The sequence below is a fragment of the Trichoplusia ni genome, chromosome 10 (assembly GCF_003590095.1).
Source record: "Trichoplusia ni isolate ovarian cell line Hi5 chromosome 10, tn1, whole genome shotgun sequence".
NCBI classification, from domain to species: domain Eukaryota; kingdom Metazoa; phylum Arthropoda; class Insecta; order Lepidoptera; family Noctuidae; genus Trichoplusia; species Trichoplusia ni.
The window spans coordinates 5,594,104-5,613,156 of NC_039487.1; the positions used below are offsets into that span (position 1 = coordinate 5,594,104).

The 19,053-nt window shown below is 34.9% G+C and overlaps 1 protein-coding gene across 4 annotated transcripts; it reads right to left on the reverse strand.

Moving 5' to 3' along the window:
* Positions 1-12: 12 nt before the first annotated feature.
* On the reverse strand, positions 13-17,172 carry LOC113498099. 4 transcript variants are annotated; one of them, XM_026878020.1, is made up of 17 exons: positions 16,901-17,172; positions 10,410-10,527; positions 9,831-9,905; positions 7,983-8,096; positions 7,342-7,491; positions 6,807-6,893; positions 6,256-6,445; positions 5,748-5,879; positions 5,340-5,381; positions 5,189-5,258; positions 4,246-4,376; positions 2,782-3,528; positions 2,490-2,698; positions 2,056-2,234; positions 1,459-1,608; positions 976-1,079; positions 13-732 (listed from the first exon to the last, which is right to left on the reverse strand). In XM_026878020.1, the coding sequence occupies exons 2-17, from the start codon at positions 10,440-10,442 to the stop codon at positions 449-451; spliced, it is 2,697 nt and encodes an 898-aa protein (XP_026733821.1). In that variant the 5' UTR covers positions 10,443-10,527; positions 16,901-17,172; the 3' UTR covers positions 13-448. The 4 variants fall into 4 exon arrangements, with proteins under 4 accessions (XP_026733821.1, XP_026733819.1, XP_026733817.1 ...); XM_026878018.1 differs by having other exon boundaries at positions 13-702; positions 4,246-4,409; XM_026878016.1 differs by having other exon boundaries at positions 4,246-4,409; positions 16,901-17,169.
* Between the last annotated feature and the right edge of the window lie 1,881 nt (positions 17,173-19,053).

Here is a 19,053-nt window from a genome sequence, read left to right on the forward strand (position 1 = left end):
AAAAGAGTGAAGTATAATTCTTTGCTTTAATTTTAATGATCTTTCTCATGGTTAATGGCTCAATAAGGTACAAATGGAACAGCGAGTAATTGGCATTTCATTTTAATATAGAAAATATAATCTGTCATAACAGGGATATGATTCTAATAAATATATAATATATAACGAATATACATATATTATGCTCAGCGAAACGCAGTAAAGAACGTAAAAGAATTCACTCTAAGAAATATGATAAGTCATCACCGGGGAGCGAGCCGAGACCGAACGAAAATAAATAAATCAAACTTTAAATAAAACAAATAGGTTAATTTATTTTACAAATTCCTTTGTTATCATATTTCTCTCGTTAAAATATGCTCTTTCTTAATACAAAGATTTTTCGATCACTTCACCAACGGAAAGAAACAATAATATTAGTGAATAGAAAATATAAGGCGGGCGCGGGCTACTTGGCGTCGATGCACTCGGCGGGGCGCTGCGCGGGCTTGGCGGGCGCGAAGCCCGGCGGCAGCGACACGCCCGCGTAGCCCACGCCGCCCCAGCCCAGGCGCGCCCAGCCCGGCCGGCCCTCCACGCCCAGCTGGTTGAAGCGCGCGAACAGCTCGGCCTGCTGCGGGCTCAGCGCCGGCCCGCCCGCGCCCGCCGCCTTGCCCAGCGACACCGACGTCGACATGATGGCCGGGTCCATCTGAGTCCAGTCTGAGAACATGGCGCTATTTGAGTTATAACCTGGAAAGGAATGTACGAAACCACGTCAGTCGTCGCGCTCCAGATGCAGCACAGGGAAGCCGTTACTGATCTTACTACTTACGACATACTCCCGTTCATCTGACACTACCGACTAGTCTGGTAATCAATTACTTTACAGACTAAATAGTTAGCTATCGCATACCCACTAACCCAGTTTGTAACATTCCATTTCAATACATTTTAAACTAAGTTATAAAGATATAAAAAATGAGTGTCAATTACTTTGATGGTGTGTCTGTTGTGGGCGGGGAGCTACACCGAACGCGTTCATATGACTGAAGCCGGGCGGCGCGAGGCGGGATCGACGTACACGGTCCATATTGTCACTGTAACAACATAAATACAATGATAGTAATTGCTATAAAATATGCTGCAAACAAAAGTTAACACGGTTTACACTTTTTACACTGTATATAATAAACTTTACATGTCATTCTATGGTGTACAATCAATAACATTGAGGCTTCCTTATTTTATTCAAATATAACTCTTCATCTTATTTGACTGCCTTATTGGCTTGGGTGGCGACCTGACTGTTGCAGGTTCAGTTCCTACTCAAGACCAAAATTATTATTATATTAGTTTATCAGGACTCTAGTTAGTAAGTTGCTGTGACAGAGAGAATTAGTGTGAAAAATATATTATTTATTTTTCATCTACTTTAGCCTTCGATATTTCTTTATAATAGTGGGTATGTAGTGTTACCCGCTAGAAACTGTGTTTTGCATCATTTCTGTCTCCATGAGCTCTGCGAACGCCTTCTGCGTCTCCTTGAAGGGGTCGAAGTCAAGGTCGTCGTCTCCGTCGCCGGCCGCCCGACCACCGTTGCCTTCGTTGCCGCGTATGTTGTTCATTCTGGAAACATACATTTTTCATGAGTAATTTAGGAACGGTGGATTTTTTTTCTTCCTTAAAATTGGGCTTGTATAGTCGCTTTGGTATGAGTGTTCAGTTATTTAGAAATGATGGTATATTGAATAATCAAATCAATACGTTTGAGATTGGTTTTGCTAGTAAAAATTAATTAATTACACTAAAAATGTGTTTGCATCAACAACTGTTTGTTTTAACAGTTATTTATTGCATTTTCTCACATACATACATTGCGGTCGACCAAAAATCATTGATTACCACTATCAAATCTACTTAATTGTGAAAAACTAGTACTAAGCAGCATCTAGTTAGTTTCCCAACATTCTTTGGAAAAGGCTAGGTTGATGATTACCAAGTTTACTCTATATAGGAAGAGGTCTTTTGTAAAGCCGTTGTGCAATTAGATGAGTGAGTAAGTAGTGTAGCTACCTCTGCTTGTGTTCCATCTCGAGACGCTCCGCGCTGAGCATGTTCTGCGGGTAGTGGTGGTGGTCCACGTAGCGCCGCTCGTCCGCCGCGCCGCGCGACAGCTGCAGCCGCATCTGCTGCGCCTTGTGGAAGTCCGTGAAGAACTTGTCCATGTTCTCCGCCAGGTATCTCACCTCATTCTGGGTGGGAAACATACAATTGTCAAGTTCAACTTAGGGTTTCATACAATTATACTACATAATGACCTAGAAATGGGTAGGTACAACCATACAGACAAACTTTATTATTGTTGTTAGGTTATTAGACACTTCTCAGTCTATCTTAAATATTTGAAATTAAGTAAACTGAGAATATAACATTTATGGACTGATTCAAGAGAGATGTTAGTATTTTTGTGGTTTTATGTAATAAAATGATACGATGTATATACTCACCGCCGACTGTGGTATATCGAATCCATTGACAAGGCCAGTCTGTTGCATCTGTGGCTGACTTTGCTGCATCAGCTGTTGACTGTGCATCATGTAGCCGCCGCCCATGGAGTTGGCCAGCGAGCTCGCCGACAGCGAGCTACCGCCCATGGAATTGTCTACGCGCATACCGAACGGTGGAAGCATATTGGGATTTGGATGAAAATTAGCACCTGCACAAAGATCTCAGCTGTTAATAGCCCCCCGCGAGTAACAACACAAGTCATACTTATCGTGATTATCGTGGATACCTTACCTAATATTTCACTAGCTGACTCGAGTCCTATACTAGACGAGGGCATATAGTGTTTAGGCTCGACCATTACGTTGTGTTGCCTCGCCATTAATTCGTTTTGTCTCATGAGCATTTCGCTTTGGCTGCGTTCCCGTAGTAAGAGTTCCTTTTGATCCATGAGACCTTGTGATATTTGGCTAATCTGTCGCGTGTCGTTGGCTAGATAGGGGAGCGTGTCGCGGTCCAGCAGGTACCCGTTGAGCGGCGGTTCGCGCGCGCCCAGCAGTGGGTGTTCGTGGTCCAGCAAGGAGTGTTGACTGCCCAGTAGGGAGTGTTGGCTGCCCAGCAGGCTGTGTTGGCTGCCCAGCAGGGAGTGTTGGCTGTCCAGCAGGGAGTGCTGACTGTCGAGCAGGTCGTGCTTCTCCAGCAGGCTGTGGCGGTCTGACTCCAGCTCGTCGATGTCGTTGGACAGGAAGCTCTGTGTATCGCTCTCGAACACTGACGTATGCGTCGTCTGCGTGCTATTGTATTGTTTGGTATCTAATGTTTCGGTATCGTTATTATCATTATTAATACTATTGCTAGACTTTTGTTTAGATTTGTTGTCAGTTTTACTTTTCTTGCTACTTTGGCCGTTTGTGCTGTTTGTTTCCTTGCTTCTATTTGTTTTGCTATCTGTGTGTGTGTCTTTACTCTGTTTTGTTTGAGCCTGATGTATCTGTTGTGTAGGACTGGAAGATTCTGATGTGCCGTTTTCTTGTGACTTAACTGTAACAATTCACACACTATTAAAACCGTAATTTATTGTCAATGAGTCCAATTGTTTGAAACCCTTATCCATAAATCAGACACCCATTTATAGTATCTAAACATTTTTTGACATCATTATTAACTTAAACATTATCTTAAACCACTTCTTGCATACTAGAAAATGAAGATCAGATAATTATAAAAACATTACCTCTTGTTTCTGGAAGGCTTATTAATTAACTAGATTTGTTATTATTTGTTGTTGTCAAATTGACTAATCACAACTGGAATTTGTTGCTTATGAACGTAATGAAGTTTGAGATTTAACAGACAACTAAGATTTTTTTGTGTTACCCAGTCTTCAGAAACCTAGTTATTATTTATTTCTGGGCCTCTAACAAACGCGGTACATGTGTACGACTTAAATTGAAATACACAGAGTATTTTTTCCTGTGTGCTTCTTTAACTAAGGAAGGCCACACCATGCAAAAACAGCCATATTCAAGAACGAAACTGCCTTTGCACTGTCTTTACTTTAGTCAAGTCGATAGCAGTGAATATAAACATTTTTGAACACTAAGGCAAGTGATGTTCATGCATACGGCTCTACGCGTCTTAGTACCAATCTAAGTCTATATAAATTTTGACAGATAATTAACATTTATTTTTATGTCTCTAAGGTTTTTAGAAGCCTTTGCTTTCTAAGCACGGTATATGACGGTGTGTGCTACATACCCTGCGAGTGTATTGGTTTGGGACTGGGCTGTTTCCGGGCGGGGCTGTCGGCGGGCGGCGAGGCCCCGAGGCTGGGCCAGGCCTCCTTGCCGCCGCTGCCGCTGCCGCCGCTGCTGCTGCTACTCGACCCACTGTTGCCATTTACAGATTCTTTTTTATTAGATCTGCAAGTTACAAACGTGATAGTAAAAATTGGCCCTCGAAAGCCTATAGTTTTGCTAAGGGACGTCTTTGTATGGAATAGCAGGCGACAATTCGGTATACCATCTTCGTTAGCCTAACATCACTTTATTATGTAGGCATTAACAAAAATGGAGTGTAATAAAAGTCACTTATATTCTAGTCGGTAATGTAAAAAATCAAATTATGATCAATAGGATTCTTTACATTATCCATAGGTAACCTATTTCTTTGCAGAATAAAGGCCTCTTCTTATAAAAATGAATGTTTAATTACATTTTACAATGTTTTACTTCATTAGTGCTATCAATTTGACTTTTATTAAATCTTTATGCATAAATAGAGATTCACAGTACAAAAGTGATAATGAATTGCAGTTTTTTCTTACTCTATTATATAGCCAATAATGATTTAGCCATTTACTGCATGTACGTATAATATTTAGTTAATACATTTTAAGAATATCGTTATCAACATGAATGATAACATGCTACTTTTCATTGAAATAATTTGAGAGGTCTCGGGTTCTATAACAAACCATATTTGGATCAAATTTGATTATGTTGCTAGCTATTCCTTACAAATACAAAGCCCCTAAGGACGAATACAGCTAGTGTCTATTTTAAAGTATAAGTGTAGTGATAAAGGTGCGTGAAATGACCAGGTCGTGACTATTCAGGTAACGAGGACTATTGTAGCTACATATAGAAGTTGTTTCTCAGCTGTATGCGCCCGTAAGCCAGTCGTGTTAAACGGTACTCACTTAGAAGAATTGACTACGTTTATATGTGACGATGTGACCACTGTTGTCGGTATAAAGTTCGATTGATTACCTGAAATTTCCAAAACAAAATATTAGTTTTCATGTACATATATATGGTATGTTTTTTATTGACAAACTTGTTTAAACTTACCATCTTTTGAACTGCTTTTTTCTGCATTCGTACTAGAATTACCTGTAAATAGAATTAAGTTAAGCGATTAGCAAACAACTTGATATTAATATAACAAGCTATAGTGAAACACCACAATATCTTACCTAGAAGGCTTAGAGCCGATATTAAAACTTGTTTATATGACTTGTTAGGGTTAGTAGAAAATGTTAGGACATTGAAATTTTGATTATTAGTCATACAAATTACTAATACATATATTTTTATTACCACTTTTTAGACATCAACTGTAGAAATACATTGACGACTACATTGCATTAAGACGTTATTACAAATTACATCTTATTCAGCAAATCACTATGGGTCTTGTTACTTTTTGCTTTGTTTTAAGTTTCCCTAGTATTTACAAGTAATGAGTATGAGTAATACCTGAACTATTGCTGTGTTTGTCGTCTGGTTTGTCCCGCTGCGCCTGCAGCAGCTGGTTGTGAAGCTTGCGCTCGTACACCTGGTGCAGGCCCGCGTGCATCTCTTCCTTCGTGAACGATGCTTTTGGATCACCTGCAATCATATGAGGGTATAGTGTTAATAAAGTTGCTTTGTTATGAATAGTGGGGATTTTAGATAAATTCAAAATTGGTGATGATAAGAGCTAAAGCAAAAATGTTTGGAAATATAATAAAAAGATGCCGGCGATAGATTGTGTGTATCTGGAGCAGTAGAGCGAGTGGGGAGTGCGGAGGGGATCCGGAATGTACGAAACAGCAGCTATGGGCCTTGATAAAAAACTTTATGCCAACTGGCTGTGACTACTGTCAAATTACTGAACTTGAAATAGGCATTATGTATATTATACAATATAAATTTATTGTCTACGAGTTTTTTTTTTAATGTTTTGATGATCACGCAGTTGTAATAGTATATGAAGGTGTGTTACCTAGCTCGTGCAGATACATGCAGTCTGGCTTGGGACAGGGCTGGTTCTTCATGAAGTTGGCGCAGTACTTGGTGGTACCGAGCGAGCCCTTGAGCACGCGGCCGTCCAGCGTCACGTTGTTGACGCCCTGGATGGCGCGCAGGGCGTCGGCCGGCGACACGTACGTCACGTACGCCGACGCCGACGGACCCTGAGGGACGACACACGCCATCGGTCAATAGCTGACTAAACAGTTCAATTGGTCCAAAGAAATACTCTTGTCTCAGTTTTATGGACACATGACACATTTTACTGGGATAGAGCCGACGATCCTATATTCGACGCGAGCTTGCAATATGAAGGTAATTCAAGCCAGAACAGCCGTTGTCGGTAACAGAAAGAAACAACGACGGTAGCTCGACAGAAACATGTCGCGAGGAGCCGCCCTGGCCGATCAAACGGAGCACTGATACATACAGGACACCACGCGCAGCCCGCCCATTACGAATTCGAGGAATACAGCTTTAATGTTTTCTTAAATATATATATGTATAGTTAGTGAGAATGTTTACCTGTGACCCCGCATACGTTGTACTCTGGTTTATAACTACTTTGTGAATTTTGCCATATTTGCCAAAGTACTCTTGCCGTTTGAGGATCTGAAATTATAAACGGGAGCTAATTTATTGATTAGTATAATAAATCTTTTTGACACAAAAGAGTACCTACCTGCAAAGAATATGTCTAAAAATAATCGTTTGCTTTTCCAATATAAGGCAATTATGCGGCATGATTTCAAGTTAATTAATTCTAGATTTTACTATCATTGTATCAACAACTTTTACCATGCATTTTAGCGTCTAGTTGCAAAAATCAGCAAACATTACATATTCCACAGGACGCTTTCAGTTAGAACTAGAAATGTTATTATAGGATTTTTTACACGAGCGATCGCGTAACCCCGGATGAAGCAGTATATGAGGCCTTCGATATTTTTATTCGGTAGAAATTCGACAGATACCCACGCCGTGGCCTGGTTGGGGGTAGAAGTCATTAGCGTTTTAAAAATAAGGGTGTATAGTCGATCTGGTGTCGTGTGGTGTTTACCTCGGGGTCCGCGAGCCGCACGGGCAGGCCGACCACGAACACGAGGTTGTTCTGCACGACGCGCACGTTGGCGAGCGCGCGCCGCGACTCCAGCGTCTTGTTCCGCCGCTTCTGCTCGCGCGCCTTTTTCTCCGTCTTTATTGCTGCAACCTGCGTTTGGGAATTCAATTATGGTTAAATACAGGTACAGTAGGAATTCTTGAATTCAAACCACAAAAGCCAGTGGTATTTCTAGTTATAGTGAACTAGGATCAAAATGTTTCTTAGCCTTAACCATCAGTACAGGTATCTAATCATTTCTTAGGTTGTCTTTAAAATTGAATAATTATTACCTAGAATCAAGGATACTGTTCTTTATAAACCTTTTAAACACAGGTATCGGTAGACCACCAAAAGGATTACAAAAAAGAAATGGGTTTGACTTTTATCATTCTGAATTATTTAATAAGCAGAAAACGTTGCGAGGGGATAATATTTACAATTACATAGCAATAACACACTGGGAAAATGCAAGATGAAATCGCAGGTTCGTATGCAGTCCCAAGTTTAAATTTTGGATATAACGAGCGGTGAGCGATTTTCCTCATACATATTTGATTAACAATTACTCATACTTTATGGTACAATAATGGTAAGCATACCTGCTCTTGACTGAGCGGAGTGAAGTCTGCCGGGTTCTCCGGGTAGGCTTTCCGACACGCCGGACATAAACCGTTCTCGCCTTCCCGAATTCGATTCCAGCAAAACCGGCATATCTGGAAACGTCACAAGTTTTCTATGTTTAAACAATTGTAGAAATAATGTTTATAGATAATTGCAAGTTTCTTCATAAGGGACTGGACTTGGAAGCAGGTCTAGATATTAAGTGTTCGATTAATAATAAAACACTATGATCATAGTACTACACATCTTTGATTAACTACAAGCTTTTTTATAATTATAATATAATAAATAACGCAGAGTTATTGCCTAAATACTCAAATCAATAAGAAACGTGTTTGAATATTTACACGACGTCCATATTTGTTTATTTGACGTTATCACCTCGCTTATCAGTAAGATAATCGGGGACTAACATAAATGTAGTAAACTAAGTACCTTCGAATATCAACTTCTTGGTAAAGGTCAAATGTCACGCCGAAAATATCTAAAGAACACAATTGCAGCATTGTTCATGTACTTTAAGATTTCAATCTTAATATATATAAATTACGTGGCACGTTATTTGTCCGCGTTGGATTCCTAAACTGCTTATCTCAATTTATAGTCGCAATATATATTTTTTGAAAATTATTTATCCATAACCTACTCTCTTGCTTACCACCCGAACAAAGTCGCGGGCCAGCTAGTAAAACTTTATAACAAACCTTCTTTGTTTACAACTTCTTTATCATATTGATAACGTACAGCTAGTTTCAAAACTTTTCTGTTGACGTTTGTTTGATAAAGTCATAAATTAATATTGTTTTTCATTCTTGAAAGTTACTTTTACATATGTATTAATTATCGTATCGTCGATAAATATAGGTTTTCCTTAGTAATAATGAGATTGGGGCAGGTCGGAACTAATAGGGACATTGTTGCTTGTTTAAAACATGTGATGTCAAACATTCGTTCCGAGTACGTATGTAATAAATTTAGGCATTTGTATTGATTAAGACTGCGTCAGTAAGTGATTGGTTTCTTAAGAAAAATAAAACGCACTATAAATTTAAAAAAGATTTACATAGATTGAAGAATACTAGCAATAACTACTACTTATCTGTATACTATTATGTACAAGCACACTACATAAGTACAGGATTGGATACAAAGAAATAGTTACATGGTGCCACAATGAGCATAAGTAAAAATAATATTCGAATGGTTTTATGTGCCATTCATTATTTCTAAAGCAAACCAGTAAGTTCAATTGGCAAAATTCTCAGAACATCCATTGTAAATTGAATGAGCTTTTTGTTGAATCAAATAGATTTTACATGGCATAGCCTATGGTAGCAAAATTATGTTGGATTGTTATATCAAATAATCTTAAGCTGATAATTTTGGGAAATTAAGGTATCTAAAGTTTTATATAACATATTGATATTGCACTTAGGTAATAGTGACACAAGTCACAAAAGCGGATTTGTTATCATCAAAAATTCGTATCGTAAAATCTGTATACAAGTTGTTTGATCTAAGATATTCTTTTTATTCAATGAAAATAGTACATATGTGCATGTTGTTTTGTATAGCAGATTTTAATCTGATTACTAGATGCCTTAAAGGAATTTTATCGGTCTAATTGCATAAAATCATTACAATTGAACTAATCATTTTTTGATGCTGGCAACATTTTTTTACCTTTTTCAATCTTAACATTAAACTTTTTTTTTTAAATAGTTTGATACCGAGGTATAACTCTATTCAGCTATTTTTTTTTTTGAAATAAATTATGAGGGTTATGTCTGGTATACAATAGTGATAGTAGATATAAAATGACATACTTGGTATCCACATGTGCACGGGTAGAAGTGGAGATCGTCCACCTCCAAGGGTTCCATACACAGGGGACATTCCACCTGGAATCAATAAAGAGACGTTAAATAAATATACGTGTTTAAGCAATTAAATTGTTTCATACATTTGTAACGATAATTTATAATATTACAGTAGTTTTGAATCATTTTAAGTAATTATTAATTTTATTTAATGATATTTGGTAATTAGTGTAATTAGAATCCATATCCAGATCTATTTAAGTTTCTAAATGGAATAATTAAGGTATTGTAATTATGTAGATACGATCTTTTTAATTTATTGTGCAAAAATTTAATATTTTTTGTGAATAATTTTCTTAAAACTGCATTTAATTATACTTTAGTGTATTTGTATTTACGTATTTGCCTTGCAGTGAATCATTCATAGGCTCGTAGTGTTATTATCAGAGATAACATTTACAAACTATCTAAGAAACAATCAAAGTTTTTATTTCAAGTAGGCCTTGTCAGGCACTTTTGAAATATAACATGACTGAGTGTATCTGTATAGTAATCTTATAAGCAAATAAAAATTAAAGGATTAACCTGCTCTTCTCCACTCTGATTCAGCACTGACATCCTAGCCCCAAGAGCCAATGATTCTGTACCCTCCTGCTAATGACGAGCGAGCTTCAGTGTACACTAGAAAACCCTCTACTGCAACCTGGAAACAAAAGCATTACATTAATAACTGACTCGGCAAACATTGTTTTAATAAATAAATAAATGCGGAGAACATCACATACATTGTTCTGAACCCAAAGTAAGTTGCTGAAGCACTTGTGTTATGGAATTCAGATACAACGAAGGTACCACAAACACCCAGACCCGATACAATGTAGAAATGTGAATTTTTACATTGACCCGACCGGGGATCGAACCCGGAACCTCAGAGCTAGCGACACCTTGAAACCGGTGCGTACGCCACTCGACCACGGAGGTCGTCAAGGCGTCAACGTGTTTTGGCATTTATTTCTACAGAATTTCTGATGTAAATAAAGATTTTATATGTTCTCTTTTAATAAGGACTACCTTTATCATTAAGATCTACAAAAAGTAAATAGCTAATTCTCAGAAACACAAAATATTTTAAAAAAAATTCATTATAATCGGTCAAACCGTTTCGAAGGAGAATGGTATCTAACATTGTGAAACGAGAAAGAGAGACTTATGTTAATGAGAGCATATTGGAATACATTTTTTTTTATATAAAATTCTGATAATGGTACATTAAAATTTAAGCTATTCCTTTTTACATATACATATTATATTACGTTTAGACAAGCGATGATGCGGCCAAGAGATGGAAGTTCTAGTAGAACTATTATGTCCAGGATATAAGGAGATGCTCTCAGTAAGTATTTTTTAAAGCCTATGTAATTAATTTTGACAGATCTCAGCTTAGTTGCATTGTAAAGTGTTTGTTTATTAAATGTATTTCGTGTTGAATGGGGCAAACATTAAACCAACACATAAAAAATACAGTTTTTAAAAAAACCGTTAATAAGAGCTAAAGAAATAAAATCTTACGATCGTTATCTTTACGCTATTTACCGTAATAAAAAGTAAAAAAATGTAACAAATATATTTTTTCTCTATTATTCAATGAACATTTTATGCCAAAACCTACTTCAGAGTTAAATCATAATATAGGTTAAAAACAAAAAAATTGCAAGACCGTTAAAAAGAGAAAGTTTAGTCTTGTTTACGAAAAGTTTTTTCTAAATGCTATAAACCGGTTTAAGTTGCATATCTAGTGTATTTTTTTTGTAAAACACGAATGCAGCATACCTATTTACCATTCATAAATATTACGATGCTCTATGGAGAAATTACAGATTGTACACGTTTGTTTTTAGATAAATACTACAAAGATTCTATTAAGGTAAAGTAAGTTAAATTAATGCGGACAACATCACATACATTGCTCTGAACCCAAAGTAAGTTGCTAAAGCACTTGTGTTATGGAATTCAGATACAACGAAGGTACCACAAACACCCACCGAGTTATCCGAATGACTCGGCTATTAGGTATAAACAGTGGATATATAAAAATAAAACCAAAGGATATCCCTTATCCACCAGCAAAACCAAATAACGTAACAAATTTCTTAATATATCACTATAGAATAGACAGAACGAAATACAAACGAAACGTGCTTTAGAATATCGATTGTCTTAAAAAAATCTATAATCACAATCTAGATTACGATATCATACAGATTTCATACAAAACCGATGTCATTTTGTCAATATTCAACGGGTTGTGTAAATAAATGTTTGAATATCATAAAATATTTACGTCAAGTGAATTCAAAACTGTATGGAAAACAATGTCTTTAGTTATGTCCTATTAATACAATTGAATACAAAAGTTATAGGTAGGTTTAATATTGTAAATTATGAATTTAAATGTCACATTCAAACGACAGAAGTATATGTATAAGGTAGGTACTAATCCTAAAACATTGCGATCACAAAACCATTGAATATAATTATTATTAAAGTACAGTGAATAATATTAAAAAAATACAGTAAATAGTATCTATAAGGGGTTGGTCCTTATAGATACTATCTCAAAAACCTAATGGAACAAAAACAATAGTTAGTAGATTCCCAGCGTTCCAAAAAAGTTAACTTACTATTTAAATTTGATCCCGATTCGCGTAATTTACTTAAAAATATTCCGAAACTTTTCCAAAATCAGAGACAAATAAAAAAAAAGTGTTACAAACGTCAGGAATGCATAATGCCTCGTTAAACTAAAAGCGGTTGATAACAGGGCAATGATCGCCTGATGATGAAATTATGCAATCCCCTATTAGAAAGGCAGATTGTATATACTGAGGTCATCACAATCCGTTTTTTACTCAGTTACTAAATATTATTATTCACCTACACACCATATAAAACAATAATATTTACTAGAATAGAAATATACAATTATTTTAAGTAATTAATTCGCAATTAATTTGTTATTAGAAGTAGTTTGTGAATGTTCAGTATTAGGAAGCGCAGGATTGTATGTGTATAAACGTGCGCTTGCGTCGATAAGATGCGTTGTTAGTTATTGCATTACAAAACTTATTTAGTGAAAGGTGTCCATTTATGAACACCATGGAAACGCTACTGACTCTCTCTGCTTGCGTAAGGAATAAAATATAGAAGCAATAGTATAAACGACCATCCTCTTGTTTGAAAACAGTAATTTATTTTTAAATCGATTTAATATAGAGCAAATTAAAAATAGAAAAAACCTTCGTCGTATTCATAAAACCTTAATATATTCTTTTATTTAAATTATAACTTTTTCAAGATTGGTTTAGTAAGTTACGATATATTATAATACTTATTCATCATCGGCCTAGCCTTTTCCCAACTATGTTGGGGTCGGCTACCAGTCCAACCGGTTTCAGCTAAGTACCAGTGTTTTACAAGGAGCGACTGCCTATCTGACCTCCTCAACCCAGTTACCTGGGCAACACGATACCCCTTGGTTAGACTGGCTGTCAGACTTTTTTCAGCTTCTGACTATCTGTAACGACTGTCAAAGATGTAGGAATAATATATTATAATACTTATTACATTATCTAAATATCAAATGTATCCTCAAGCGATTCATAATAAATCACGTAATTTCCTCATACCGAGAGGTTGTTCGATCATTAAGCATCTTGTTACTACATATACACATATATTTAGGTTAATAAGTCCTTATATCCAACAACTACATTTAATAATGTGAAATGATGACACATGATAATTACGCACATAGAAAGTTGAGTATAATTAATCATAATAGAACCATCACTCTTGGTGTTGTGCTGAATTTCAAGAGGTAACTTGTTAGTTTGGAATCCCCTGTATTAATGTTGCATTGGAATGGCCTTCGAAACACGTCGAATGGGTAACGGGCAGTATTTCTAAAATCGCGAAAGTGAGAACAAAAGAACTTAACATTTAAAACACACACACGCAGAAAAATATGTTAAACAACTGTCACCTATTTAAATAAGCCATTATCAATTAATTTTGTGTTTATAAAAATTCAATAACATTTCTTATATTATGCAAACACTGGTTATCGCAAATCGTCACTGATATGAACGAGATATATCGATAAATTTGTGCTCGAATTAAGAAACGATAAAATTACATATTATATATACCGGCAGACAATTTTATTATCTGCATTAAAGTATACTATTTCCGTTGTTTTTTTAACTAATCATCCATAATAAAACAGATTTGTTTCGGAAATAAACTTATTTACAGCTTGTGCTTATAAACATTTCGAGAACATGTGTTAATATTAATGGACAGAATAAGTTAATTTATTAATTTTCAAACAAATATAAAATAATTACTATCAAACATGTTGTGTAAGTAGCCTATACTCAATTACTAAAGGTGACACCAATTAAATATAATTAAAAATAAACCTTTATTTAATACTTAACTTTTAAGGTCAACCATTGATTATTAAGCACATATTAAATTTAATAAAAAAAAAATTACGCATTTTTTGTTGTTCAAACGCATATTCAATTGAAAAAAATCAAATCCATTTACAATTAAAGGAATATCTTAACAAAAAATAAATCTAAACAATACATTTAAAAACAAAAAGAACATAACTCTATTTACCACTTACAACTGTCAAATGTATACCACTTGTGTCTATAGCTATACAGATTTGGTAGCTGTCAGTCAAAAATCACCTGTTGATCACCAGACAGGTGATCACTGAGGGTTGATCCCTCTTTTTGTATTGGGTTCACATCCATGACCTAATTTAGGGTTGAATCTGACCCCAATTTGTTGTACTATACTGTTTTATGTTGATCTTTTTCTGTATCATTCATGTGAGTGTTTTGTATAGCTTTTTTATTTCAATTATCTTTGATGTTATTTATTAGTGTCTGGTTATTATGGATATGACTTATAAAATATATATACTATATATAAGTAATAGTGGATTTTAAGCATTTATTAGGTTGGTATATCAAACCATATTCATGCAATATAAACAAACCAGCTTAAAATTTCAGCACTTCACTATGAGGTATGTTTCATTGAATTTATGAAACCACTTACATAATATAAACATTAATTGTTTGTGACACACAAGTACAATTATGTGTGTCACATATTTGAGATTACCTTTTGAAAGTCATTTAATTTAAATTAATAAATAGTCTGGTTAATAAGTCATTGCGAGTCATTTTTTTATTAATTGAAGTTGTTGTCTTAGCCTTAAATATGCATATATGCAATTATAAAAACCTTTATCAGTGTAATGAGCCAGAAATGATGATGGATTCTTAATATTTCAAGCAGATGTTGACAGAACAACAAAAACTAACCCTTAACTTTAAATGTCTTGAGTTGTCCGTTTAAAGAGGTTTATGCTAATGGTGTGTACTGTGTTTACATGATCACTTATTAAATTGATATAGAATAACAATTAATATGAAATATACTATCTGATTCTCGATAAATAGGTATTGGATTGGCAAAATATCCCAAACTGATAAGACGGAATTTGTAATACTATAATGATAAAAATGAAAATAAACTACCATGTAAACATCCCTCGTCTTTGTCACCAGTAAAAAATAAATAGATAAAGCTGTTTCATTTGTTTAAACAATACTATTGTTAAAGTGCCTGATAATGCATGCACTTTTCATTCTGGATTTCCGGTATGGTACGAGATTTGAAAAAGCTATACCAAAAAGGTCCCAGCATTTAAATTTGATGTTTTGGATATTTAACATCAAATCTGTTTAGTCCTGCCTGCACACTATAAACAACTTTCTTTTTTTAATTAATATGTTATTGTTGATCAATTAAAAAATAATTAGTGATTGATAAAATCAGTTAAAACCATAAACGACAATGCCTCTTTACCGTGTAGATAAGTAATCATTGTGATCTTTATTTTGTTTAAAACTTAATAAACAATATTTGAAAAAAAAAACCATATGCTGTGAGTAAAATTGTTTGTCCCAGTTTTTTGAACCTCATAACAAGCTTAAGTAAAACAGGATGGTGTTTTAAATATCAATTCTATGGTATTTTGACTTTGAGGTGACTTTATAACAGTTTATAGCTTCTTGTTAAATTAAAAAGCATTTTTATTGTAAGATAACTTTTGATGGTTGAAGTGCAGAAAATGAAAAAAAATTCAACAAAAAGCATATTTTACTTATTGAAAGTAACCACAGATGAGTTTTGTGCAGATTACCTACAAAATTTGAATGTGAATGGGTTTTCTGATATTTTGAGGGTTACTAACATATGATATCTTATGAGAATAGCACTACAAAGTCTCTTCATGCTGATAATGGTTTAGGTAAAACAATGGCAAAAGTTAGTCTGTACTTGTCTTGATTGAAAAAGACGTATGTTACCAATAAGCCTTTTGTTGTAGATTATGTGATTCATTTATAATAGGTATTGAACAAAAGACATGAATACTTACAATGTTTTACGAAAAAAGTTTGTTCCACACACAAACTGAATGAAAACAACTGAATTTATAACAAATTAAACATGTTTCACAGTCAATGGACACACATAAATAATTATTTATTCGGGTAAACAGTGTAAATAGGTCTTCAACAATAAGTTAGGGCGATAAATGGATCGCAACAATGACTCAACCCAGCTTTGACAAGTTCACAATTTGACATTTTACCAAAGAAAAAACAATTCAATCTACTGCTTTCGTAAGCGTCTTGAAACCACTTTGAACCCTCAATCGTCGTCATATTTTTGAAAATAATACGTTTACAAGCTCACAACACGGTTTACGTTGCATATTATGTACCTACTCTCGTAACTAGGTGTACGTCGGTCAGCTGCCATTCAAAAGAATATGTGGCAAAAGTCAAACTTTCATTTCGTACAAGGATACACTAAAAATACTTTATAAACACTTAATATACAACCACTTGCGTATAAGAATATGTAATCTTTACTTTCATTACACGATTCCATTTTAGGAGAAAAAAATTAAAATCGATGTTTACCTTACGTCTCCTCTCAATGCAAATCTTTTCTATTGCAGAACCGAGACTGCTAACCCTTCCGCTAGAGTCGACGATGAATCCTTTCCAATGGACCTACAATGCGGTTCACGAATCAATTTAAAATAAAATGCAAAGCTGAAATAAATACAACTGTCCCGAAGATATTTTCTGCGAGTTACTATACATTTGTTTTATGAAATGGCCTAATCTTTTACAAGATTCCGTTCTGTATTTCCATAGACAAATTCATATACTTTTTAATTTCGAATAATGAATGAGTATTTTTCCACTTGAGTCAAGGATACAACTTTCTCCATTTTACAATCTATAGGATAAAATACATATTTTTAATAAATCTAAAAAAACTGAGAATAAGCAACAAATTTATAAATAATCTAAAGGATAGTAAAAATTATTTTGTGACACATAGCTACAAATCATAGTGGTCCAAGAGGCAAAGGCTGCCATATCAAATTTCCTATTGGGTAACGACATAAGACCAAAGACAAAATTCAAATGATAAGCCAATCACAGCACTCAAACAGTTTGTTGACGTCGCCATCATGCATCTTTCACTTGATTGAAGTACTTATTGTTTTTTTTATTTAAAGTCTTCGTCGGTTGCAAATTTATCGTAATTACTTATCACATTCAAATTATTATTAGAACATTTTTAATGATTATTTTGAACACATTTTAAAATCGATACTTTTTTTTTCTATAAACCTGTTATGTATATACCAACAAGTTTTAATATGCTGTAGCAATATCTTTGTTCTATTTGTCAGAAACAAAAAATGGCGGGAAATCCAAATATTTAAATCAGGACAGATTTTTAGTAAAAGTAATATTTATTTAAAAGTCTGTGACAAAGAGCAAATCGCAAATACTGAGTTGATTGCAAAATAACCCAATGGTTCATGTGTAGAAGTAATTATTAATGTAAGTATGTATCTTTTTTTTTATATCCTTAAATATTTAAAACGATACAAACCACGAACTCCGGATAAATAAGACAGACGAAGTATTAAAAAGTTACATGTAAGTTTGCCGCATTTTTTTTATGACTAATATTTGGACCCACACTTAATTTCTTATTTTGATTTACCTTATAAATTATTTGCAATTATGAACATGTCAATTTAATTATATATGTAATACTAATTAGGTGCCTGTGTAATTTATGGAAAATATGTAGCATTACAGTAGGAACGAAGAGTAGACGAACGAGAACAATACGGATTTAAATACAATATTCTTTTTTTAAGTAAATGCACTTTGTAGGTATTTCGTTAATATTGTGACCCCAAAACACAGGTCTACTTCTCAGTATACTTCTTCTAGAAAGGTTAAGCTTTAAGTCTACACCACACTGTCTAAACAATATGCATTTTTATTTCTTCGTTTACTTTCTGCTACTTCTAATCTAATCTGTATCTGGATAGTTTTATTTCAATATCAACCCTCTTGCTTCATGGTGCAATGGGTATTACTCTGCTTGTACCCATTCAATGTCATTTCCCACGTGCTACGATCCCTTAGCTACCTATAAATGTTATATAGAGTCTACTATCATTGCTCTTTTGACATTCATGCATATTTTCATTCATAGCGCGCATGCGTGTGGTTCGTGAGTACGAGTACTACGCATATGAACTTTGAAGGACGCTACCCAAAGGTCAGGGGGGTTTGATGGCCCATTTTTATCGAATAAGGGCCAAAATGGGCTTAGAATAAACAGATCCAAAATTCAACTGATGACCAATAGCACAAAACGTAGGGTCGTGGTAGACGGACAGGATTTGCAGTATGTTGATGAATACGTATATTTGGGCCAGATTATTTCATTTGAGAACCGCCAGGAAAAAGAAGTAAAGAAAAGGATACAGAACGCATGGAAGAGTTTCTGGGCCCTTAAGGAACACCTGAAAGGCAGCTTACCAGTTACTCTAAAAAGGAAGTCCTAATCTACGGTGCTCAAAGTTGGTCACTTACAGAACACCAGAAGTCCAAACTCAATATTAAGGTGCCTTTGTTAACGGCGCTGTGGCTGCTATTGTAGAGTGTATTTAATACATTTCTTAAGGCTTCATAATAGGTAAACTTGCTTGACCCATTGTACTCGAATCAACTCTCATTATAGAAGTTTTAAG

Bases quoted from the DNA above. Each gene is read 5' to 3' on its own strand.
- LOC113498099 (XM_026878016.1), bottom strand. From the start codon at position 10,442: ATGTCAGTGCTGAATCAGAGTGGAGAAGAGCAG. The intron at 5,259-5,339 runs GTAAGTTTAAAC...TGGAAATTTCAG, and splicing joins AAAAAGCAGTTCAAAAGATG to GTAATCAATCGAACTTTATA. The intron at 2,699-2,781 runs GTAAGGTATCCA...ATCTTTGTGCAG, and splicing joins GTCAGCTAGTGAAATATTAG to GTGCTAATTTTCATCCAAAT.